This window comes from Argopecten irradians, chromosome 11 (genome assembly GCF_041381155.1).
Source record: "Argopecten irradians isolate NY chromosome 11, Ai_NY, whole genome shotgun sequence".
NCBI classification, from domain to species: Eukaryota; Metazoa; Mollusca; class Bivalvia; order Pectinida; family Pectinidae; genus Argopecten; species Argopecten irradians.
Window position 1 is genome coordinate 31,974,123 of NC_091144.1, and position 27,227 is coordinate 32,001,349.

The 27,227-nt window shown below is 36.7% G+C and overlaps 1 protein-coding gene across 1 annotated transcript; it reads left to right on the top strand.

Moving 5' to 3' along the window:
- The first annotated feature begins 405 nt into the window (after nt 1-405).
- LOC138335319 (putative aminopeptidase W07G4.4) lies at nt 406-26,558 on the top strand. Its single transcript, XM_069284352.1, is given in 17 exon segments — nt 406-617; nt 7,642-7,708; nt 13,060-13,201; nt 13,783-13,848; nt 14,360-14,442; nt 14,913-15,021; nt 15,410-15,534; nt 16,381-16,480; nt 16,779-16,854; nt 17,352-17,437; nt 17,719-17,823; nt 19,725-19,800; nt 20,211-20,329; nt 20,639-20,722; nt 21,464-21,571; nt 22,055-22,186; nt 25,426-26,558. Coding segments are annotated over 16 exon segments (1,560 nt in total). The 5' UTR covers nt 406-617; nt 7,642-7,694; the 3' UTR covers nt 25,561-26,558.
- Nucleotides 26,559-27,227: the final 669 nt, after the last annotated feature.

Sequence of the window (27,227 nt, forward strand, 5' to 3'; positions counted from 1 at the left end):
CCCATAATGCAATGGTAGCATCCTTATAGGGTGGGGATTCGAAACTGTACAACTGATGGGGCTGACCCCCCGGGGCCCTGAGGGGCGAGGTCAAAATGGGTCAATTTGGCTATTTCCATATAAACGACTTCTTCTCTGAAACTAAGCATTGGACACCACTCATAATGCAAAGGTAGCATCGTTAAAGGGTGGGGACTCAAAATTGTACAAATGATGGGGCTGACCCCCCACCCCCCAAAGGGGCCTGTGGGGCGGGGTCAAAAGTGTTGTGTATTTACTATTATAATATGCTTATTCCGGAAATATCAAGCTGGGTTCATTTATTACAATCTCCTAGCGTAGGGATAAGATAAGTGTATGTATCTGGTAGTGTGACATGAATAAAGTAGTTTCATTAATGGCGACCACGTGTAGTGTAGTATGTTGAGACGCAACATATGTTGGCGACGAGGACGGGATTCTTAATCCACTGACACACCTCAAAAATTGCAGGAAAGATTGGCGAACAGCCATCTCTACCTCCATGGTCAATCGGCAAAATTGGCCAATTAGACGAAGCGGTCGAAACTTGGGAAAGTTACACGGAGCGCGTGGAACTGTATTTCACTGCTAATGGGGTAAGTAACGATTTGAAAGTTGCCTCATTCCTATCCGTTATTGGGCCAAAGACATATAGTTTACTTAAAAACATCGCTGCACCAGCCAAACCAGTGGAACTCACATATGCTCAAATACTCGAATTTCTGAACGGACATTTAAATCCACAACCGTCAGTAATAGCAGAGCGCTTTAGGTTCCACAAACGCGATCAGCGACAGGATGAAGGGATCATGAGTTATGTAGCTGAAATAAGAAAACGTTCATTACACTGCAATTTTGGGTATAGCCTGAACGACACTCTAAGAGACAGACTAGTGTGTAGCATTAATACAGAAAATATTCAGAAGCGTTTATTATCTGAACGTACTCTCACACTCGACAAGGCGATAGCACTTGCGGTTGCCATGGAAACCGCCAGCAAGGATGCAGTGGAGCTACGTGAGCAGAGGCATGTCGCCGGGGCAGTAAACAAACTACAACCAGAGGTAAGGGAAGCAACTCCAATAAAACTTCGTCACCTCAGCTGAAAACTCCAACACGATCTAGTGCTTTGAAACCATGTTATAGATGTGGTGGACCACACCGAGTGGAAAATTGCCGTCATGCAGAGACAATCTGTAACTACTGTTCAAAAAGGACACATAGAAAAAGCATGCTTGTCGAAGAAAAGAAGTTTTAAAGATCAACACAGCAAACGAGGTAAGAATGTTAAGTTTGTTGAGGAACAAGCTCCACAGGAGGATTCCTATGAGCCTATACTACATGAGCACAGTTTAAACAGTGTAGACCCTATTGTACTACAGCCGTCGAGCAATGGTCATTCTTTGTCATTGGCATTGGACACCGGGTCCTATCTACAGCCAGACAGAAAACATGGATCTTATAACGGTTCAGCAAACAGGACCAGCCCTGTTCGGTAGGGACGGACTTACAAAGTTTACATTAAACTAGCAGAAAATCAAAGTACTGAAATCATTGAACCTAAGGATGCTACTGACAAGAGACTTCAAGATATCTTAAACAGTCACAAGACAGTTTTCAGTGAAGGAATAGGAAAAATGAAGGACATTAAAGCTACACTCTACTTAGAAGAGAATGCAACGCCTAAGTTTCACAAAGCTAGACCAGTTCCATATTCACTTAAGCCTAAGTTGGAGGAGGAATTACAGCGGTTAGAACAGACCGGTATCATCACTCCTTTAAAATCTAGCAAATGGGCTTCTCCAATTGTACCAGTTGTGAAGAAAAATGGTAATGTGAGGTTATGTGGAGATTACAAAGTGTCCATGACCAGTATCCATTGCCACGGATTGAGGACATTTTACGCTTCCCTAGCAGGGGGAAAACGATTCTCTAAGATAGATCTTACTCAGGCGTACAAATGGATGAATCACCAAGGGAACTTTTGACAATCAATACACATAAAGGGCTGTACCCATGTAACCGACTACAATTCGGAGTAGCGTCGGCCCCAGCTATTTGGCAACGCGCCATGGATCAAATTGTACAAGGACTTCCCTTTACATCGTGTATCCTTGACGACATGGTTATTAGTGGAAAGACGGATGAGGAACACTTAAACAACCTGAAGACAGTACTCGATAGACTCGAGGACTATGTATTAAAAGCCAACAGGGACAAATGCAAATTTTTCAAAGACCGTATTACGTATTGTGGACATGCCATCACGGATCAAGGTCTACAGAAGACTTCAGATAATGTAGATGCGGTATTAAGAGCACCTAAACCAGAAAATCTACCCCAGCTACGGTCCTTTCTAGGGCTAGTGAACTATTATCGGCGATTCTTGCCTAACCTTTAGTCCACGCTCGGACCATTGAATGAATTACTACAGGCGAAGAAACCATGGGTATGGACTTCAGAGTGCGACAAGTCATTTCAGCAAGTGAAGGAGTTAATGACGTCACAAGATGTATTATGTCATTACGACCCCCAGCGTCCTGTGAAATTGGCATGCGATGCCTCGCCATATGGACTAGGCAGTGTGCTTTCTCATGTGATGGATGACGGTTTAGAAAGGCCGATAGCTTTTGCCTCGAGATCACTTACCAAAGCTGAAAAAGGATATGCGCAAATCGACAAAGAATCTCTAGGGCTATATCGAGGAGTACAGAAGTTTCACACTTACCTGTTTGGACGACGTTTCACTCTGGTTACTGACCACAAACCCCTAGTCAGCATTCTTAATCCTAAGACTGGGATTCCAGCAATGACAGCAGCACGGCTACAGAGGTACGCGTTATATCTATCAGGACATACATATGACAGTGAATATCGCAATACTCATGCACATAGTAATGCTGATGGCCTCAGCAGGCTACCACTATCCATCTATCCATCTAAGAGGAAAACTATGAAGATACTGCATCGGTATTTTATGCATCACAAGTTGATAAACCACCAGTAACAAGTACTCGGATTCAAAGAGAAAAACAGAGAGATCCTACTCTATCGCAGGTCTTAGGAAGCGAGATGTCTGGAGAAAACAAAATGTATCGCGGAGAACAGTTTCGTCCGTACTATACGAAGTTCACCGAACTGTCATGTCACCAGAATTGTCTGCTGTACGGAAATCGAATAATTGTCCCAGAGACATGTCGCAAGGACGTTTTAAATGAACTCCACGAGGGACACATGGGAATTGTAAAGATGAAGTCAACAGCAAGGTCCTACGTCTGGTGGCCAAATATCGATAAAGACATTGAGAACCAGTGTTTATCATGTCCGGAATGTCAACAATACTTACCAAAACCCAAAGCGGCACCGGTACACCCCTGGGAGTGGACAATTTAAGGGATACATGTTTCTAATCCTGGTGTACTCGCATTCCATGTGGCCGGAAGTTATACAGATGAGTTCAACCACAGCTTCGGCTACAATTAATGTACTGAGAGATATTTTCTCAAGATTTGATCTACCCAAACACTTGGTATCAGACAATGGCCCCCAGTTCGTTGCTGAGGAGTTCAAGTCATTTCTGAGAAACAACGGTGTAAAACACATTACATCATCTCCATATCATCCAAGAACGAATGGATTAGCGGAGAGATTTGTCGAAACATTCAAAAGTACCATGGCCATGAAAAAGGAGGGCAAACCTATTAACCAGAGATTGAGTACATTTCTGTTCACTTACAGAAATACGACCCATTTATCTATTATGGCCTGGTTGAGAGGGCACTATTGCCTCATAGTATTGTCGAGGGATGGAATAGTGCCCGAGCCGAAGGCGAGGGCACTATCCCATCATGAGACAATACTATGAGGCAATAGTGCCATCTCAACCAGGCCATAATGGGTTTAGTACATCACCCTGACATGAGACCGTTTTTCATGTCATCGTAATAGAAGCACGTCAAGCGATACCTCGCAAGGCTATCTTCATTTCCACACCACGTTGTTACATTAAAAGTACAACATATGAATTGTCTCAGAAATATGAGATTCTATAAAAACGGAATTCAGCTTCATGAAAATTAAAAGTAGATCAATATAGAACATTAGTGAACTGTCTTCTGTAGAAAAGCAACATTTGCTTCCATCCCCGCACACAACAGCCTGTCCGCCATCTTGTCGTCTTGGTCGAAGCGCAACGTTATAATGACGTCATGTAATGGTGACGTCACAATACATTCACCTTCAATTTCGCGCCACTTCAATAGTGCCCGCTTGCCCGGGCACTATTGGAAATAGTATCCATGTGTGTAGCCAATCAGAATCCAGTATTGTGTCACGTGATGTACTAACATACAATAGGAGAGACACCAGCAAAACTTCTGATTGGTCGAAGTTTACGGTCAAGGATGGATCTCATGAGACCTGATGTTGAAGATCGAGTAAAAAGAATTGCCAATTTCTTCTCTGCTTTTATTATTGATTAATTTTCAGTGTTCTTTAAGATTAGACATGGTAACTACTAACTGGACCTATTCCTACTAAAATACCCCAGAGTCTCAATTTATATTTTGAAATTTTTGTTTTCTCTGTATGTGTAAACACAAGACTCACAATGTGATAAACAATTTTTGATGCTAATGAAATATAGATTGTGTTTTCATTCTTAGGTCAAGAGATAATAAATGAATACAGGATTTGTCTGTGTTATTATTTTCTGTTTCAATAGCAGAGACAAAAATTGCCTTTGCGAGAAGTGAGCTTAATCAGTTAAAAAAATTTAAAAAAAAAACATTGACCCAGGAAAAAAACATTGACCCGACAAACCTCATTCACATTTACTGGTGCACATGTGGTGGCCGAGTGGTTAAGATGTCTTGACATATCACAACAACCCTCAACCTCTGTGTCGATAGCTCAAATCCCATGTGGGGCAGTTGTTAGTTACCTAAAGCTGGTTGGTGATTTTTCTCTTGGGTACTTGGGGCTTTCCTCTACCATTATGGCCCAGGTGTTGATGATGTTAAAATACTCATTCTTAGCAAACCAAACAAATTAAACGTCCATTGTAAGGGGCCGTATCTGTAGACAAGGATATAGATAGTACAGGTGACAAGAGAACTACATTAAACAGTTCAAAAGAAGAAAACATGTAAGTCAACAAAGTATGTCTAAAACATAAGGACATAAAACACCACCTTGACACATCTCTTTCAATTTTTATATATAAATTATAAATAATGGGACGTAATTTTCATTTGAAAAAGACCAAGATGTCTAAAGAAACAAGGACATAGTCATTCAGATCCCCCGCCAATGGAGAGCTAAATCAATTAAAGCATTAATTTTATATGCTAGTAAGAGTATAGGGAAAGTATTTTAAAACCCAACTGCAATTGAAGAATATATACAAAACATATTTATGTTTTTTTTAACAAAGTGAAACTAACTTTGAAAACATTTGCTTCTTTGAAAAATGCCAGAATTGATCTTAGCTTTAACAAAGTTCAGCAGCTAACAGTGCGATTTTTATTTGTTTTAAACAGCGACGAGTTAAAAGGAATTAAGTGAATGTTCATAGTAATTGAGTTTGATATATCTTAGTTTTACTGCATGCATATTAAATAAAAAGTAAAGCATACTACAAAATTAGAAGTCCTACATAAAATGTGTCTATGAAGTTTCATGGAAATATCTCTGCTGGTTTTAGAGTTGTGCTCCGGAAACGATTCTTACACAAAAATCTGCCATTTTCAGCAATGTTTCCATGGTTACAGAAAAAAAGTACAAAAAATGAAAACCTTAAAATAGCAAAAGGCACTACTAGACCATAAGACTAATGTGTCTATGAAGTTTCGTGGAAATATCTCTTCTGGTTTTAGAGTTATGCTCCGGAACGAACCTGGTACAAAAATATGATATTTTCAGCAATGTTTCCACGGTTTTCGGAAAAAAATGCAAAAAATGAAAACCTTAAAATAGCAAAAGGCACTACTAGGACATAAGACCAATGTGTGTATGAAGTTTCGTGGAAATATCTCCACTGGTTTTAGAGTTATGCTCCGGAAACCATTCGTACGGACGGACGGAACACATTTGTATATCCCCCGCCAACGATAATGAGGGATAGAGACACCACTTTGGCACAGCCCTTTTAAGTTTTAAAATAATGGGACGTTATTTTCATTTGTAACTGACCAAGATGTCGGAGCTAATATTACCTATACGAAAACATACAGGTATAATAGGTTTTGTGGTTGTATCAAGTTATTGAGATCTATAATGATAGTGTACTACATGTACATCGGATTTATACAAACCCTAATGTCCATATTTCCTGCATGGTATAGTTTCCTGGTTTAGTTTAATTAATTAAACGTTCTTTTAGATTGAGGTATACCGGTCCATTTAACGACTCACCAGCTTTACCATGTACTTAAAAAAGTGCTATATTTTCCTGGAACATACTAAATATTTCTCGGAAATCTCCACCTCTACAAGTCTACGCAGTTATACAGGTAATTTGAGTTTGGCTGGCGGTCGTGCAGAAAAAAATCTTCAGAACTATATTTACAGCAACACTGGATGTTTCTAGGAATCTCTAACCAACTGGTATTGATATATAAGGCCAAAAAAATAATATGTCTGTTTAGGGTTACCCGACCGACCTTAATTGTATGCGTGGTAATATAGACGACGGCGGGAAGACGACCTTCTTTATATATGAAAATTACATTTCATTTATTTTAATTAAATTGTTCAGAAGGTGATGGTAAGTGTAGTGCCAACATAAAGCATATAACTTTTACAATACTACATAATTTTCAATCGTGTTTTTATACATTCCCATATCAAAAATAAAAAATCCGTTTCGGAAAGTTATACCATTTTTTAATCGTCATTTTGGTATATACATGTAGTTGTGAGACGCTCATGTACATGTATGTACTAAAGTATTTTTCAATCCGCCAAAAACTGCAACTAAATATACTATAATATATATTACATCTGTTACTACATGTATACTATATATACATTCTATCATTCATCAAACGTGTTTACTTGGAATACTTCATTTGTTTGGTGTTGTACACCTTTAATATCTTTGGCCGTCGACATATAGATATATTTTCTTAAGTTAATATTGAAACTTTTTTTTAAAAGTTATGACCTGCGTACACAAGGTAGCTACATTATATGTAGCTTATAGACAAAAAATTATTAAATGCATTGGCACTATAAAATGCTGAAAGTATGGTTCTTCTACTTAGAGCAAAGAAAGACACAATTTTCCTTCAGCCTTATAAGCTTAGGGATAAAATATCTTGATTTTCTTCTGACTGCGTACTGCCCAATGAACATTTAAATGTATTACATGTAACAGATTGAATTTGGTTTCTCCTAAGATATTGACTAGATAATTTTAGGAACACGTGTACACTTGTATGTGATCAGAAAGAGATTCGTCCGTTCTAAATATAATCGTCACGTGGGTTCTTTCGTTTCAGTACTGCCCACTGAAAATTTGAATGTTTAAATCTTTTTAATTTTGGTTTCTCCAAGATATTGACTAACAGATTAGTCCGATCTAAATATAAAATCGTCACGTGGGTTCTTTCGTTTCAGCAGTGTTAACTACACACGTCTGAACTCCACGTCTTGGGCTAGCCTGCTACAGGATGGACAACACCGGGTAAGTCTAGATCTTTAGGCCCGTGACTTTTCTAACTTGGTATCGGGGCCCAGGGAGCGCATGTTAAACTATTTTACGTCTAATAGGTATATTCAGGTGTCAGAAACAATATTGATAGGCCTATGAACATTGTACAAATAGGTCATATCGATATCACTGCTGACCCAAGAATACAATATTATGTATTATCATGTACATGTAGATCCATCAAATAATTTTAGAGTTGATCGTCGTCAACATTTGTTAAATATAATCTAAGAAATATTTACACCAGTTTGATATAATTAACATTAATCAATGTAGCTGCAAAGAATGCACACTGTAATACGAGTCTTATGGGTCTAGTGCGCTCAGTGAATTCCTACATTTAGATCCACGTGCAGGCGCGGCAAAGCTTTACATTGGTGATTTTTGACTCGATAAGCCAAGTGTTTGTTGAGAAAATATTTTTCATTCCCGGGTTCATAGGCATCTTTCGTGGCGTTTAGCAGTGTAAAGAGACAGTGATAGATCCTTCTTACTTGTACATGTAGTATAGCCTGAGTTCTGGTCCTGACTTCAGACTTGGACATTATGACAGATACGTATGTATACATGTACATTGTAGATTTCTGACGTAATGTCTAAGTCTGGTGTCAGGGTCAGAGTCTCTTGGGCTACTTATATTAGTGGTAGACTATTGTAGTTTTTTTATTTAACAAGAAGCAGACACTTCAGTGATTGTACACAGAAATTTTGGCTCGGATAGATCCAAGCTGGATTGAATTCACATGCAAGACTTAATAGTGGGATCAGATCCTGGATTGAATACACATACATGTACAAGACTTTGCAGAGCGGATTCTTGATGGAATATCTAGTCCGGTATACCTGCCTATATTATTCGTTTTTTTTTTTTTTGTTTTTTTTTTTTTTTTTTTGCCTAATATATATCTTAGGCAACCCCTCCCCCCCCCAAAAAAAAAAGATAAATAAATAAAAAAACTAATAATATAGGTTATAGCGGAACAGTTAAGATCCTGGATTGAATTATATACGAAATACATGCGCAAGACTTAGCGGGTCAGATTCTGGATTGAATACTAGCAGGTCAGATCCTGGATTGTATTAAATACACACTAATACACGACTTAAAGGTTCAGACCTTGGATTGAATACACACTAATACACGATTTAGCGGTTCAGATCCTGGACTCAATATGTAGAATACAAGACTTAGTGGTTCAGACCCTGGATTGAATATGCAAAATTAAGTCCACTGGCTACAACTGTACTAAAATCGTTGATTGAATACTCAAATTTTTGATTTCGGTTACTAGATTGAATACACAAGTCTGGGAACTTTCATTGATTTATGCAAATTTATTGGTCTATTAATATATAGATGTAAAAAATGTGTGTTCCAGATGACTGTTTTAATGGGTTTTTTGTTTTGTTTTTTGTTTTACATTTTTTATCCTGTGAAACAGCAGTCTTAGGTACGCTCGTCGAGCCTGTGCACATCAAAACAATGAAACCACTCCGCGACGAAAATTAAAAGTTGTTTTGTTCATTTCACCTAATATTTGATGGTATGAAAAAACACCCAATATTCCAAACCACAGATATTGAATTTGTACATACATATACACCATGGATGGAGTGTTTGAAGTGCTCAGTTGGGACTCTATATTTGTATTACTCCGAGAACACTGGTTTCCCGAAAATCACAACAACGCCTTCAACATTCGTTGTCTTCCTCCGCGACAAACTTTCGATGGATTTTTGATTGTGTATGTTTATCTAAATTTTACGTTAGGCATGCTACTGATCGATTATTGTAATCAAATTTTAGGAAGGTAACTGCAAAAGAAAGTTCTTATAACGCTTATAAAGTTTTTGTGTTGGTTGCATTGACGAATTATATCTGATGATATTATTGCGCAGTAAAAAATAATAATTTTGAGGACGAGTTTCCTCTCTTGTTCTGTCACTGGAAGTTGTGTCTTTTGTCTTTTATATTGAAAGGGAAAAAGTACAAAATTTATCAACATAAACTTACAAAATATCATGATACTATAGATCTATAGATATGTACGAGCAACTTAAAGTGACGAATGAACTTACATCTATATTGCCGTGTAATGCACGGTAGCCTTATGAAGACTTGCTAACGTCCGCGATATGCATTGCATGAAATTTTCTTGATGTTAGCGTTCTTATGAATTCGAAAGAAATTTGAGTGTTATAAGTAACCAAATAATGTACCCTTTATTTTACAAAATATACGTAATGAAATAATGTACTTTTTATTTGGTAAAATTATCTGGTCATGATTCATTAGTCAAAAGTCGTCAAAGCAATTCATGTTAGTTTTTCTAAAGAGAAAACCAAAACATCAGGAAATGGTAATAGTTCTAATGTTATATTTTCCCAAAACTATTCTTAAATGTTAAGTGGATATTAAGATACGGATATGTTAACTTATTACTTTTTTTGTCTTTGACGAGACATTGATGAAATTGATAATTAAGTAATTAATAACGAATTACAAAAAATGATACTCAGATTCTGAACGGTTTCATTGGTGTTGAAATCGTTATTTCAGAAATAATTTAAATACATGTATAAAATTTACTTAACTTTTTTCAGGAAAATGAGTTATTCAACCTTTTTTTCTTGAAAAACTTTAAATACCATAAAATAAATACGGTATACTGTTACTATATTTTGTTAAACTCCGAAATTCAACACTGCACACTTAATATACTTAATTCAATATTTAAATGAAAAGCCAATTTCTTTATTCCTTTGTTTGAGTCCTTCATTCACAGCATCTATGAGTGGCCGTAGCACTTTGATTATCTTACATGTTTAAATCATAATGTCGACATTCAAGGGAAACAATGGTTTATTTATCTCCAGATGTCGTAAAAATTAAAACAACAAGGTTGGGTAAAAATATGCACCAACCATCAGTCGCGGCTACTAAATTTCGCGATTTTAGTTTCAAGGCATTTTCGCTGAGATTAAGTTTTGCAGTTTAAAAAATTGATTTGAGAGTCATCTTCGAATTTAAATAGTGCAAGAATTGTAGAAGATATTAATTCGTGGATATAAACTTTCAAGAATTTACCTTAGTTGCCTAATACGCGAAAATATATGATACCCGAAATAAAGTTTGTTTATAGTATTAATTTCAGTAATAATTATACTGCACACTGACGAGCTGTTAAATACATGTGACTTAGAATCTTAAAAGTCAGTTAGGAAGCACTAGCTTATTATAAATCATATATTTACAATAAAACTTGCCTCTAGCGACCACCTCTGTATAAAGACCACCTCCTTAATGAGACCGCCTTCTCATATAAATAATTAGGTTACCAAAGGGTCGAATCTTGCAAGTCAGTTCGGAAACACTATAGCGTATTATAAATCATATCTATGATTATAGGTATAAAATAAAAACTGTCTTTAGTGACTACCTCTGTATAAAGACCACCTCGTTAATGAGACCCCATTCTCATGTAATCAAAGGGTCCTTTTTCTACAGGTAATGTAAAGACCGCTTTGCTATAGAGACCTTTTTTCGTGGGCAATTGGATGGTCTTTATAGACAGGTATCAGACAATGAGTCTTATTGAGATCAAAGTAATAAAAAAGAAGGGGAGTTAATTCCCAAACAAAAGTCACAAATAAATTTATCAATATCATTGGAAATTCATAGAATCATGCAGGTATATTGATGCTACCATTGGACTAAATGTTGTAGACAAAACAATCATGTTTAAGCTTTAAGATTTTTTTCCAATACAGAAGCTCAGAAATGAAAGTGTAATTTTATTCTGCCATTATCCATCCAAGTCTGCAATTCCAGTAAATCCCAGTAAATGTACAAAGTTAAATATATGAGAGTCAACCAATGCAATTCTGTTATCATTAAAACCACAAGTTAGTGACATATACATTTTAAACCTAGATACTTTATACCTGTGATGTGTGTATACATATGTGTTATCAGCAACCTGACTTTATCATAAGACTTCTGTATGTACATATATCAGAGACATAATTATGATAAATACTTATATCAACCTCTCTCTATATGTATTTACCATTGACCTCTAATATAAATATGCATAAGATATATATATATAGAAACGTATTCACCTGCTGTTCTTATTATAGATTTACCAAGAATCACTTATGACTAATCACATTTTAAACTCTGCTTGGAATAGAACTTCCTGATTTTAATGCTTTAGTGGTTAAGATGCCAAACACACCTGTCTCATCCAGCTGTTCGTATGGTCTAAGGTCAGCCTCAAAAGATGCTTTTGTGCTCCCAAAACCTCGTACAGAACTAATGAAAAAGTCATTTAGCTACTCTGGAGTGATTAACTGGAATTTATTACCCAGGCAAATTAAAGAATGTGCACCACTTGCAAATTTTAAATACCGATTAAAAATGCATTTATTGCAAATGTATATTGAAATTGTTTAATTGTTGTAAACAACACAATCGAGATCCTGTCCATGAATAGTATGTGGTGATGAATCTATTTTTACTTTGATTCATTTAACTTGATTTGTAGTCGTAGTTGATATACATATAAATGTAAATGTTTTCGTATGTTATTTTTTTTATTAATTACCTTAGTTTAGTTGATTTACTTCTATATATACATGTATAATTTGTCATACTATTGTCTGTTGTATTGCATGCTTTTGTGTCGACCCCATGGGAGATGAGCCATTGGCTCAATGGGTCATCGACGTTTAAATAAAGTTATTATTATTATTATTATTAAACATTAAAACTTTGACTCTTGACACCTGGGACCGTGAATTGGTCATAAAACAAATAAAACAAACAAAATATGTCCAAAGTTTTGTGTTCTTGATGGTAATGTTTAGATATACAGCATTTTTAGAAGTTTTTCCCCTCTCATATACAATGTATATATATATTATTAAATCAATGTGATATTACAGCATGTGATATATAATAATTCGTACATATCCACCAAATTCCAATTCGGAATTAAACAGATTAATTCCCCTTATATCAGGGTTGTATTTAAACTTTGACAAACAAACAAAAATTAAAAGATAATGGAGTCACCTTGTCTGACGCCTGCATGCATGTTATATTTTAAAAAGTTCAGAATATTTTTCATTCTTCACATCGCAACATGTATTGCTCTATCATAAAAAATATCATCCATCTTATGCAATAGCATCAAAAATGATGGAAGTTAATTTTGTTTTCAAGGAAATGTTGCATATCAATTTGAATCTGTTTGATTCTGAATCTTACATGTAGGTATCATATTATGTCTGTAATGACTGTATATGATTACATGCAGCCTTCCCGAGCTTATTCCCTGTCTTGATGTCAAGGACGCTCAGTTTGATGGGGTTGTCGTGGTAACAGATACTGTATCAAAACTCTCAGGAGTGAACGACAACCTGGAATGTTTGAAGGCTCCACTGGAAAGGTATAGTCAGGTAAGTGTTTTTTCTCTGAGTACTCCAGCTTTCCTCCACTAACAAAGCTGACACGTCCTTATAATTATATTACACTGGATGTCAATAGGACCTTAACGTATAACAAAACCTAAACCCCATCAATTGTTTATGATAACTCCTTTAAAGTTGATTGGTTATGAAAGGCAATAATTAATTAAATTGGAGATAGTCCATGCTTGATTCTTTTTTTGTCATGTATAATTTATACCTAAGTTGTGTGTAATATATATCTCCCTCTGTTCTATGAATGTCTGCTAGAAGCTGCAGTGGCCATATAAGTTGTTAAAAGTCCTCTATCTCTGAGTCGCAAGTTTGAAACCGATGTGGGACAGTTGCCAGGTACCACTGGACTTTGACGTACGTTCTGTCAATAATATATAGTATAAATATATAAAATTACCTCTATATACTATATAAAAACACAGTATATAGGGGTATTTCGTATATATTAATACTATATATTATTAACAGAATGTCAAAATCCTGTGCAGGTACTGACTGTGGATCCATTGTTTTTAATCGTTATTTGTATGTTTTTAATAAATTAATTATGATTTTAGGTGGACTCTGCGTTTGGTAAGGATGTCACACTGATTGATACAGATGTTGTACCATCAAGGCGATTGGTAAGTCATAATTACATGTGTTTTGAAAAAGTTTAGTCATCATCAACTTTCCAGAGGTTACTATCACTGTTGTAACATAGCAAAACTGAAGTCTCTCTCAGCAACAATGGATGAGCAGTTAATTTGGTCTTTTGACCTTCATCAAAGGAATCGAATAACAGTTCATGTGTTTGATTTTTTGGCTTTGAAGTTGGGTGCCGGTCTCTGTAATTTTCATCGGTGATTTATGCTGGCCTGTGGTGAGTCAGTTTTTTTTCTCCTGAACTCAGCTCAGCCTTCATTTCTACTATGAGATAATCCAGGGGTCAATAAAATGATTGTGAAAGTAACCCCTGGAGTATTTGAGGGTGTAATTCAATATACATGCATGTCAATATATTGGTTTGGTTGATATGGTGTTATACAACCCTGGTAGAATCTAAAATAATGGCCTATTTACCTCAATGACGGCCAATATTTGATAGATACACTATAAAGATATAATATGCTGAAAGTAATTTTTTTTCCTCAGATCTTTTCTCCCACTGGTCCACTGAACAGAGACTATGACGATGTCCGACGCTTTGCTGATGCTGGGAAGAAAGGCCTTCAGCGGTGAGTATTTCTGACAATAGAAAGAGGGATCTTTTCTCTGCTTTTCTCACTTTCTTTCAAATATTGAATGTACTTTACATATAAAGGAAACTTCAAATAAGAATTGCTCACATCAAGACCACTAATTAATATTAGGTTAAAAGTCAATGTTAGTTTTGGTATCTAGTATGAAATTAATGATTTTTATATTGCATTAATATGAGTTGTTAATGCAGTATAGCCCAACTGTTAGTAAGGAATCAACTCAAAATTTGGTCTGAAGATCAATTTTGTTATTATGAATTTTATTATTTTGTAATGTTTATATGCAGGCATAACAAATATCTCCATCAGTCAGACATTTGTGGTCTGGTGACACAGTGGTTAATCCATTCAATGGTCTATTACCTAACTGTTACTACCTTTAAAAACTTCTAAAGTTTTACCGGTAATTGTTAACTTCCTCACAAATGTTCCTTGATTCATTACAGGGCTATGCAAGCAGGATGTAAGTGTCCCCTATTGGTGCGCCCAATAGACAGTAGTTTTCCTAAGGCCGGGAGTGTTACAACACTTGGTGCTTTACAGGCTGTATATGTGGTAAGAAGGATGTAAGCCCCCCACCTACCCCCACCACCTTCCCCCTCTCTCTTGCCTACTTTTCCTAAGGCTGGGAGTATTACAACACTTGATGCTCTACGGGTTAATTGTCTATGTGGTATGTGGGATGTAAGACCCCCACACCACACCACCCTCCTGCCCACTTCTGATGTCCTCTATATATAGACCCCAGGAATGTTACGACACTGGGTGCTTATATTAACAGGCTATTGCCTGGCCCTTGATTTTAAAACATAATTTAACCTGTGTAAGGACCACTTGGCCTAATATGATGACCATTTTTTTGCTCCTTTAGAGGTCATTACAGCCAAATTATTTTGTATTTGGGCTAGATAAGTTACTGTCAGCAGTCTTTGCTTTTTTATAGCCTTTTGAGATTCGTGAGGATGTCCCTACCAAAAATACCAAGATATCAAAACTTGGACTTTGGTGTAATGATTTGAAGCGGGTGACAGATGGTATAGACCTGGCCAATGGTTTGGAGAAAGGAAGGTAAGAATGTTGCTCTGATGGAGAACTTGGGGTGGAACTGTAACGGCATATTTAATATGATATTTCAGAGATTATATAGGATCTTACATGAGTGTTCATTTCTGACATATGAGATTTTCTGAAACGAGTCTAGTAAGAAGTTTTTATTTTTGTGAGCCTTTGCGAGCAAAAATTAAAACTTCGAGACGAGTTTCATAAAATCTCATATGGAATGAACACAAATTGTGGAAGATACTTTTTATCACATAACTCTAAATACCTACATAACAAAGAATTCCATGTCAAAATGTATCCCAAAAATCCAGCAAGGTCGCCATTTTGTTCCGCCGTCCTCGTAATACTGGCGACACTAGTGACATAGGCAAAAATATGACACCAGAGATATCACTGGATATCAGGCAAATTATGTAATAAAATGGCCTAATTAAATCAATTAATATACCATATTATCATACCTCATGCTTAATGTCTGTGATTAGCTGAAATACATCAAATGATAGCTAGAAAATAAAACATATTTTCCTATGGAAAAAAATATATTGCCCAGGGGCAAGTCCATGGTGCCATCTTTCGCACAAAGTTATTTCCCCTTCCAATTGTACAACAATTTAGGACGAAGTATAAAACGACAATTTATACTATACTCAAATTTTAGTTATACATATATTTACTCCCAGGGTAGCTAATCACAAATTTTCAGTATAATAAACAATTTTTGTCTCTAGTGACAGTGTGATGTAATATATTACACCTTCAGGTTAATAAAACTTTGTATCACCGCGGAGCCATAAATGTATAATAATAACAAGTTCGGTATTAATTAGATATGAACATTTTGATTGGCAGAATCATGACTCGTGACATCGGTGGATCTGACCCAGAACGAATGGCCGCTCCACGTGTGGAGGAGTATGTGACGTCAATGTTCAGGAACACAGTAGTTAAGGTTACTACTTTTGCGAATGTATAGGTCAGCTAGCTGTTCAGGCCACTTGGGCCTATTGTACTGTTAACAGGGACTTCTTGGTAAAGTATGATTTACTGTCGATTAATTAGCATCACCTTCTGGTGATTATGACGTCACGAAAATCACATCAAAAGATGACATCACAATCACTAGAAAACCAGAATCTGGAAATCATGGTATTGTAAGTGTATGCTATCTAAATAGTTACAGAGCGACATAAACTTTTGAATTCTGTAGTTGCAATCTATGGTTTCAGCAATATTGGCTTTATTTTAAGGTGACTGTACATTCCGATGCTGAACAGTTCCAGAATGAATACCCAATACTGTCTGCTGTCAACAGGGCTGCAAACAGTAAGTTAGACAATGTGATAATGAACTTATTTTTGTGGGGACTTTATTTTTAATTTTGATACCTAAGAATGTTTCCACGGAGATTTAATTTCACGACCTTCCTGCCTCAGGATCATTAAAAAAATCCTAGACTGAAGTTTTGACTTAGCCAATCATAAATGATGAATATTTTTGTAACATCATCTTTGATTGGCAAAGTCTAAAATTAAGACAGTTTGGGTCTGTTTCTTGATCCTGAGGCCAGAAGTTATATATTATCTGTATTTTAGATGGTTTCATGGGAATCTATTTTCACGATTTCTTTTCCCTTGTGACATTCACAAAAAAATGCATGCAAATATACCAGGTAAGTTGATTTACAGAGTGGCTTCCTGTCTAACCTATCAAATCATCATGGATTAATGGAATACAACAGTGCAATGGACTCTTGATAAAGACCTTCAATTTGTAAAGCCAGAATTTATTACCAACTGAAGGTAATTTTTTTTAATCTGCAGAAGTGGACAGACATCGTGGACGTTTGATCTTTCTCGAGTATGAAGGGGAAGGCAAAGTGGAGAAAACACTGTTTTTGGTAGGAAAGGTATGTAGCAATCTTCCTTTTCTTTGTAACATCTTTTCAATTGAATTAACTCATTTACTTCTTACATTTCATAATGCACCTGTCTATTCTTTGATTCAGAAGAGTCTAAAATTAATGTGTTTTCAGGGGTGAATGAGTAAGATAACATTTCTGGGAACTGACATCTTATGATTACAACTGGATGGCTTGAAATCATGAAGCATACATTAGCTAAGTGTATCTTTTATTTATGGAGCTTTGAGAAATTGAAGATGAATGTTGACCTTGACCTATATTTGTAGGGGATTACCTATGACACTGGTGGTGCAGATATTAAGGCTGGAGGAGTGATGGCGGGCATGCACAGAGACAAATGTGGGGCTGCTACTGTGGCTGGATTCTTCAAGGTAAGGAAATGATGGCAATTTCCAGAAAGGGTATTTATTGCATGGGGGTCCACAAGGTACAGCAGTGATAGGGGTCTTTAATACAGGGCAGTTATGGGGTTCCAGAAGGTATGGCAGTGATAGGGGTCTATAAGTCCGGGCAATTATAGGGGTCTAGAAGGTAGAGCAGTGATAGGGGTCTATAATACAGGGCAGTTATAGGGGTCTAGTAGGTATGGCAGTGATAGGGGTCTATAATACAGGGCAGTTATGGGGGTCCAGAAGGTAGAGCAGTGATAAGGGTCTATAAGACCGGGCAATTGTAGGGGTCTAGAAGGTAGATCAGTGATAGGGGTCTATAATACAGGGCAGTTATGGGGGTCCAGAAGGTAGAGCAGTGATAGGGGTCTATAATACAGGGCAGTTATGGGGGTCCAGAAGGTAGAGCAGTGATAGGGGTCTATAACACAGGGCAATTATGAGGGTCTAGAAGGTAGAGCAGTGAAAGAGGTCTATAATACAGGGCAATTATGGGGGTCTAGAAGGTATGGCAGTGAAAGGGGTCTATAATACAGGGCAGTTATGGCGGTCAAGAAGATAGAGCAGTGATAGGGGCCGCGGTGGCCGAGTGGTTAAGATGTCCCGACATATTACCACAAGCCCTCCACCTCTGGGATGCGGGTTCGAATCCCAGGTGGGGCAGTTGCCAGGTACTGACCGCTGGCCGGTGGTTTTTCTCCGGGTACTCCGGCTTTCCTCCACCAACAAACCTGGCACGTCCTTACATGACCCTGGCTGTTAATAGGACGTAAAACTAAACAAACCAAACAAACCAAAGAGCAGTGATAGGGGTCTGTAAGACAGGGCAATTATGGGGTCTAGAAGGTAATATGGCAGTGATAGGGGTCTATAATACAGGGCAGTTATGGGGGTCTAGAAGGTATGGCAGTGATAGGGGTCTATAATACAGGGCAGTTATGGGGGTCTAGAAGGTAGAGCAGTGATAGGGGTCTATAATACAGGGCAGTTATGGGGGTCTAGAAGGTAGAGCAGTGATAAGGGTCTATAAGACCGGGCAATTATAGGGGTCTAGAAGGTAGATCAGTGATAGGGGTCTATAATACAGGGCAGTTATGGGGGTCCAGAAGGTAGAGCAGTGATAGGGGTCTATAATACAGGGCAATTATGAGGGTCTAGAAGGTAGAGCAGTGAAAGGGGTCTATAATACAGGGCAATTATGGGGGTCTAGAAGGTATGGCAGTGATAGGGGTCTATAATACAGTGCAGTTATGGGGGTCTAGAAGGTAGAGCAGTGATAGGGGTCTATAAGACAGGGCAGTTATAGGGGTCTAGAAGGTATGGCAGTGATAGGGGTCTATAATACAGGGCAGTTATGGGGGTCTAGAAGGTAGAGCAGTGATAGGGGTCTATAAGACAGGGCTATAATGGGGTCTAGAAGGTATGGCAGTGATAGGGGTCCATAATACAGGGCAATTATGGGGTCTAGAAGGTAGGGCAGTGATAGGTGTTTATATGTTGAGGTAGTGAATCTAGTACTGATAGATGTTAGAAATTGTTGGTGGTCAATACAAGAATTTCAAAGGTATTGTTAATACTTACCGTATTCGACCTAATAAGTGCCCTCCTCCTTTTTAAGCCCTCATTTTCACTTACCTCAATTTAAATGCAAAGTTATATATATAAAAATATGACATGAAACCCAATCAATGGATTCTTAATATGATTTCTTTTGCAAATTAACGGCTTATTTATTTTGTGCAATAAAGACTAGCCCAAGTTTGGTTCTTCTGAAGGGCCCCCTTAATTTGTTCTATTTTTGAAGTGCCTTTGGTTTCATAGGGTCGAAAATGGTACGTAACATACAAATGAATTAAATATTCTTTTATCCATTGTTATTTCAGACATTATCTGAGCTGAAGCCAAAAGGCCTGAGAGTGGTTGGAGCCCTCTGTATGGTTAGAAATAGTGTTTGATCAGGTAAATCAGCATTTTACTAATTTTGTTCCAAAGCAGTTGTTAAGCCTTTCAAATTATTTTTCAAATGATATAATTTGCTCTTAAACCTCTTAACTTCTGATGTTTGTAATTTCTCTTTGGCATCATTACTTTTGCAAAGTAATTATTTGCAAACTTGCTTGCATTTAAATGGAAATCTTTAGTGATGACTAAAGTAGGCTTTGCCTGATGCCAAATCCACTTACATTTTGTAATAAAATTTGTTGAAAAGAAATTGAAAATGAAGCGGAAATCACAAAATTTGAAAATGTGAACGGAACTGTAATCCTAATTAACTTGTATGTGGACAATTGTGACGTTATCATACTCATACAAATATCAAAATATTCATAGAATTTCTCATTCACTGTTTCATGTGTAACCTATTACAGAGTGTTATGTGGCAGACGAAATCATCACTTCCAGGGCTGGGGTCAGAGTTCGTGTAGGCAATACTGATGCTGAGGGTCGTATGGTGATGGCTGACGTATTGTGTCATTGTAAGGAAATGGTATGTTTATACAGGGAGGCAGTTGTTTCACAAAAAAATACTTTGGTCTGCTTTAATATGTTGACTTTAAAATAGTCACTTCCTACCTGCAGATTACTTAAACCTTTTATGAAACATAAGTCTGGAATAATTTTAAGCTAATCACATCAAATACCGGTAAATTTAACAAATAATTCAAATATACCTCAGTCGATAAAAACTATACATGAGTAGTTCTGTATAGATGCTGTATGAGTCTTGTGTAGAGTTGATAGCTTTTCATAAATTCTAACATTAAAATTGTACATTACTTAATTGGCTCTGTTTTAGGCTCTGGATGCTACAAATCCAGAGTTGTTCACCATTGCGACACTTACCGGCCATGCCATTCGTGCCATGGGACCAGCATATTCTGTAAGTTTTACTTTTCCATAGACAATTGCTATTACGCATCACTGAGGAGTAGATATTTATTAAAAAGATTAATTTTCTTCCATAGATTTCCAAATACTATAATCATATAAAGTTATATTTTAATGTAAATGTGAAGATCTCGAAAAAGTTATGAGGCATTCAAGTAAACACCATAATTGACATATATAAAAGAGCGCTTAAAAGAAGATTGATACTGTTCACATATTTACTGTACCATATTCTATATGGCATTATTTGGTCTAATAATCAAGTACTATGATAATTTGGACAATCATTACATGTACAGTACTGGAATCCCAGATAGTCTAGCTGGAACATTCTTAGTTTGGACAAAAAAATTCAGGGACCAGATTATCGTAATGTGACATCAGGACTATAAAGAACATAGAATTTGGCAGTCTGGAAAATTCTTAATTTGGACAATTTATGCTGGAAATGAATTAAGGCATCTCCAGATTATTTAGAGTTCACTGTTACAGTACAGTTAAAAATATGATGATGAAGGCATTGTTGATTGATGTAATAATTACTATCATGAAAAAGGGCAATAACATTGTAGATATCCTTGTGTCTTGATTTCACCGAGTGGATGGAAACTTTGATATGTTTCACTAAACGAAGCACGAGTGAAAAATATTTAAGTTTCCATCTCATGTAACATAGATATGAAGTTGATTCTTTGGTTACGTGATTCACATACTTGATATTCAATTTCTGCAGATCATCATGGACAATGGACCAGCCAGACAGCTGAACACAGCTCGCTCCATGCAAGAGGTTGGAGATATCTGGGGTGATCCATTTGAGATCTCCACGATCCGACGTGAAGTAAGCTCTACAAATTTTATCAATTTCAAAACTGTTTCATAGTATATTCTTGTTACACTCGCATAATGGTGTACTTTCTTGATTTACTTTCATTTCTTTGTATTTATTTTAGGTGGTTATGGTAAGATAAATGTTACATGTGTATTTTATAGAAAATAGTTTTGAATGTAATTCCTAAAGAAAGGTAAGAAAACATAACCCTTACTTGACCTAAAACGCGCCCACTAAAAGGTGGTGCTTCATAGAACCAAATTTGGCCTAGCTTTACATAAAATCACTAATCATATAAACCAATTCAAAAATGCAAAAGAAATCTTATTACATATAGAAACCCAGTTCAGTTTTTCAAAATTTCAATCTACATGTGATGCGAGGCAGGTAAAATTTAGGCCTCAAAAAGGGGAATGGGCGCTTATTGAATCAAATATGGTACATGTAGTTAATTTTCAACATTTTAAACCCTTATCTCTGTTTCGTTGATAGGATTTTGAGTTTCACACCGGCAAGTCGGAGTACGAGGATGTTCTTCAGTGTAATAACCAGCCATCGTCGGCCACACCCCGTGGACACCAGTCGCCGTCTGCTTTCCTCATCATGTCCTCCGGGCTAGATAAGGTTTATATTATTATTTTTTATTTCTTACTAAAACAGCGCTTTTTGTACATCTATGTGGACTGCTATGCTAACCTGATAGAATCTGAATATTGACTGGACTTCATGCATCATCTTCAGTCTTTTAATTATTTATATGATATATTTTTATGTCCCCAAAACGAAGTGGGGGGACATATTTTTTTGCTCCGTTTCTTATTATTATTATGTCCCCCAAACGAAGTGGGGGGACATATTGTTTTTGCTCCGTTTCTTATTATTATTATTATTATTATTATTATTTTTATTCTTATTTCTTCTGGTTTCTTCCGCCGCGCGGGTTTCCGCAGCTTTTCTCAGAAACTACTGGGCCGATTATCACGAAACTTCACATACATATTCATTAGGGTATGGGATTGTGCATAAAGGTTTTTTTTCCCAACCGGAAGTCCAAGATGGCCGCCAGGGCCCATTTCCTGTTTTCAGGTTTCGGTCTCCGATCTTGCTGAAAATTGGTCTATGGGGGTTTTAAGGGATGGCGAACATCATGAAAACATTTTCGTGAAGATTTTTGGTATTCCAAGATGGCTGCTGGCCCACTTCCTGTTTTCAGGTTTCGGTCTCCGATCTCAAAGAAAATTGGTATATAGGGGTTTTAAGGGATGGCAAACAACATGCAAAGGTTTTCGTAAAGATTTTAGTATTCCAAGATGGCCGCTGGCCCACTTCCTGTTTTCAGGTTTCGGTCTTCTATCTCAATGAAAATTGGTATATAGGGGTTTTAAGGGATGGCGAACAACATGCAAAGGTTTTCGTAAAGATTTTGGTATTCCAAGATGGCCGCTGGCCAACTTCCTGTTTTCAGGTTTCGGTCTCCGATCTCAAAGAAAATTGGTATGTAGGGGTTTTAAGGGATTGCAAACAACATGCAAACATTTTCGTAAAGATTTAAGTATTCCAAGATGGCTGCTGGCCCACTTCCTGTTTTCAGGTTTCGGTTTTCTATCTCAATGAAAATTGGTATATAGGGGTTTTAAGGGATGGCGAACAACATGCAAAGGTTTTCGTAAAAATTTTGCTATTCCAAGATGGCCGCTGGCTTATTTCCTGTTCTTAAGATTTCGATCTCCGATCTCCATGAAATTTGGTCTACAGGAGGTTTTAAGGGATGGCGAACAACATAAAAACATTTCCGTAAAGATTTTTGGTATTCCAAGATGGCCGCTGGGCTCACTTCCTGTTTTTATATTTTGGTCTCTGATTTCAATAAAAATTAGTATATAGGGGTATTAAGGGATGCTTATCAATATGATGAAAATTTTAAAAGATTGTCGCTGGGCAAACTTCCTGTTTTCAAATTTTCGTCAGCATTTCATTGAAAATTGGTAAATGGGGGTTTTAACTTAAAATTTTAAGGGATGCCATACAGTCATGATTACTGCCAAATCAATTTCTCTGAAAATAGCCTGGTATTACCGTATTTTTGCGCATATAGTGCACACTTTTTTTCAGATTTGTTGCAATTGGGGGTGCGTTTGGGGGACTATGTAATGGTGTCCATTACAATCAGTACTTGTTATTATTATTTTTATTCTTATTTCTTCTGGTTTCTTCCGCGGCACGGGTGTCCGCAGCTTTTCTCAGAAACTGCTGGGCCGATTATCACGAAACTTCACATATATATTCATTAGGGTGTGGGATTGTGCATAAAGGTTTTTTTTCCCAACCGGAAGTCCAAGATGGCCGCCAGGGCCCATTTCCTGTTTTCAGGTTTCGGTCTCCGATCTCGATGAAAATTGGTCTATGGGGGTTTTTAGGGATGGTGAACATCATGAAAACATTTTCGTGAAGATTTTTAGTATTCCAAGATGGCTGCTGGCCCACTTCCTGTTTTCAGGTTTCGGTCTTCGATCTCAAAGAAAATTGCTGTGTAGGGGTTTTAAGGGATGGCGAACAACATGCAAACATTTTCGAAAAGATTTTAGTATTCCAAGATGGCCGCTGGCCCACTTCCTGTTTTCAGGTTTTGGTCTTCTATCTCAATGAAAATTGATATATAGGGGTTTTAAGGGATGGCGAACAACATGCAAAGGTTTTCGTAAAGATTTTGGTATTCCAAGATGGCCGCTGGCCCACTTCCTGTTTTCAGGTTTCGGTCTTTTATCTCAATGAAAATTGATATATAGGGGTTTTAAGGGATGGCAAACAACATGCAAAGGTTTTTGTAAAGATTTTTGGTATTCCAAGATGGCTGCTGGCCCACTTCCTGTTTTCAGGTTTTGGTCTCCGATCTCAATGAAAATTGGTATGTAGGGGTTTTAAGGGATTGCAAACAACATGCAAACATTTTCGTGAAGATTTTAGTATTCCAGGATGGCTGCTGGCCCACTTCCTGTTTTCAGGTTTCGGTCTTCTATCTCAATGAAAATTGGTATATAGGGGTTTTAAGGGATGGCAAACAACATGCAAAGGTTTTCGTAAAGATTTTGCTATTCCAAGATGGCCGCTGGCTCATTTCCTGTTCTTCAGGTTTTGATCTCTGATCTCAATGAAAATTGGTTTACAGGGGGTTTTAAGGGATGACGAACAACATAAAACATTTTTGTAAAGATTTTTGGTATTCCAAGATGGCCGCTGTGCTAACTTCCTGTTTTTATATTTTGGTCTCTAATTTCAATAAAAATTAGTATATAGGGGTATTAAGGGATGCTGATCAATATGATAAAAATTTTAAAAGATTGTCGCTGGGCAAACTTCCTGTTTTCAATTTTTCGTCAGCAATTCATTGAAAATTGGTAAATGGGGGTTTTAACTTAAAATTTTAAGGGATGCCATACAGTCATGATAACTGCCAAATCAATTTCTCTGAAAATAGCCTTGTATTACCGTATTTTTGCGCATATAGTGCACACTTTTTTCAGATTTGTTGCAATTGGGGGTGCGTTTGGGGGACTATGTAATGGTGTCCATTACAATGAGAACTTGTTTTTTGTGAATTGGTAGAATTACTAAGTAAGCCCTTACTTTATAAGACCCCTCAAACTTTTAGCTACAGTCCAAATGTTTGGGTTCTAATGCTAGCTGTGACCTTGATACAAGCACAAGTATATTATTTGCTGTTTTATTCAAGGCCATATCGTAAGTTACAGTGACAACACGCTAATTTAACATATATCTCCCCCACAAATTTAAGTCCGAGCAAAACTGTTCAATTTTGTCTCACATGAAGATGATTATTTCAAGGTAATTATTATAATCTACAGCACGGTGTGGACTCTGACCGGCCACTTCCCTACTCACACTTGGACATTGCTGGATCTTCTGGACCCTTCCCAGGAGTCCCCACTGCTTCACCACTTGTTGCCATGGCAGCCAAGTACATCCTGCCAAGGCTGTGATAAGTGACAACAGCATTTTGTCATAAAAAGACGTGATTTGGATGCTTGCTGTGACTTTAATTGTGTCTTTTCTGTATTTTTACGATGCACGAAAATATATAATGTGAACAGGTATTCGTTGAGGTGATGTCATTGGTGTGTAGTATAATGTCATAGAATAAGTGCTAATAAATTAATAATTCAAATGATGATGCATGATTCTACGATGGAAAACTTTTTGGTTGTAATGTTGAAAATGAATTATAGGCTCTTTATACCAACGATCATTTACATTACAGTGATGTTAGCAATTATGTAATTATATAAAATTACTGGCGCTAAAACTACTCTGGGTAGCATAACATACAGAGTACATGGGGATCATGTGCAGTTTTCCTATTGTATTTCTCCAGTAATAACATCTAGGGATTTTTCCTGGAGTATTCATTTAGTTTACTGCAAATTGAAAAGAAATTAACATTTGAAATTTTGTGTTTGATTGAATTGCCCTTATAAAAGAAACTGTAACCAAGACTTCTATTGATTTAAATCTGTTAACAATGAAATAAATAACATTTAATTAAAGATGCTTCACCGCTGACAAATAATATTTTTTATCAAAAAAGGAGCAGACAATTTGGTATTTTTCTTCAGTTGCAAAAGTTACTTGCTTTACACCATTACCACCATTAAAAAGTTTAAACTTATAATTTCACTTCAAGATAAAAAAATTAGAAATATTAAAAATAATTAATTGCATTCCGAAAAAATTCCCTGACACTATGTCCTATATGGAATGAAGTACTGTTTGCGCATGCAATTATTTTGTATTATTTTTTGTGTTTATTAGACATTTATAATTATACACGAGATTAAAAAAATCAATTGTTGTTATAATGACGAATATAGTTTATGCTCTGTCGGGGGTGGAGCATCATAAAGTGTACATTATGTTGTACTACTGTACAGTAACAATACACTGTATGTAAACATTGTTTAATCATCAGCATTAGTTTCTATAATAAAAAAATTCTGATATTATGATAATCACAGTCAATTATTTAAATCGTAATGTATGGCCATAAAGACAGGTTGTTTTACATAGTAAATTGTATATTAAACGAGGTGTTGTATGATATCTTGTTCAAATGATTTATTTGGCATCAGAATTGTGATATACATTCCAGCCGTCCAAAAGCTTTTTACTGGCTTTTGCTTTGATAACATTTTAATAAATATATGTTTGGATCAACTTGAAATTAGTTTGCTTGTGATTTACCGGTATACGTATGTATTAAACTAGATAATTGTGTAATATGAAGTTTTGAAACTTTGTCATTCTGCAAATAGTGCCATTAATGCCTGCCTTGCAGTTTGGCCCTAAATGAAATTAGTTGTCGATGGGCCGTAAAACTCAAACAAACAAAAACAAATGCATATGTTCTCCTATATGTGCTATATAATTGTTTTCTTCTTTCAAATATTTCAAAGATGTTTCTTTTGACACCAGCTGAGCTTTGACTCTTAGTTTGAGGGCTTGTTCTTGTGAACAGATTTTTGCTTTAATGAAGCATACAGAAGCCCTTAACAATCATGGTAGTTGATGCTCTTTCTTATACTCAGTTTTAGGGAATTGGCATTTACCAGTTGGGGGTTTCCTGTTCGTTGTGTTTGATTAGACGATTCAA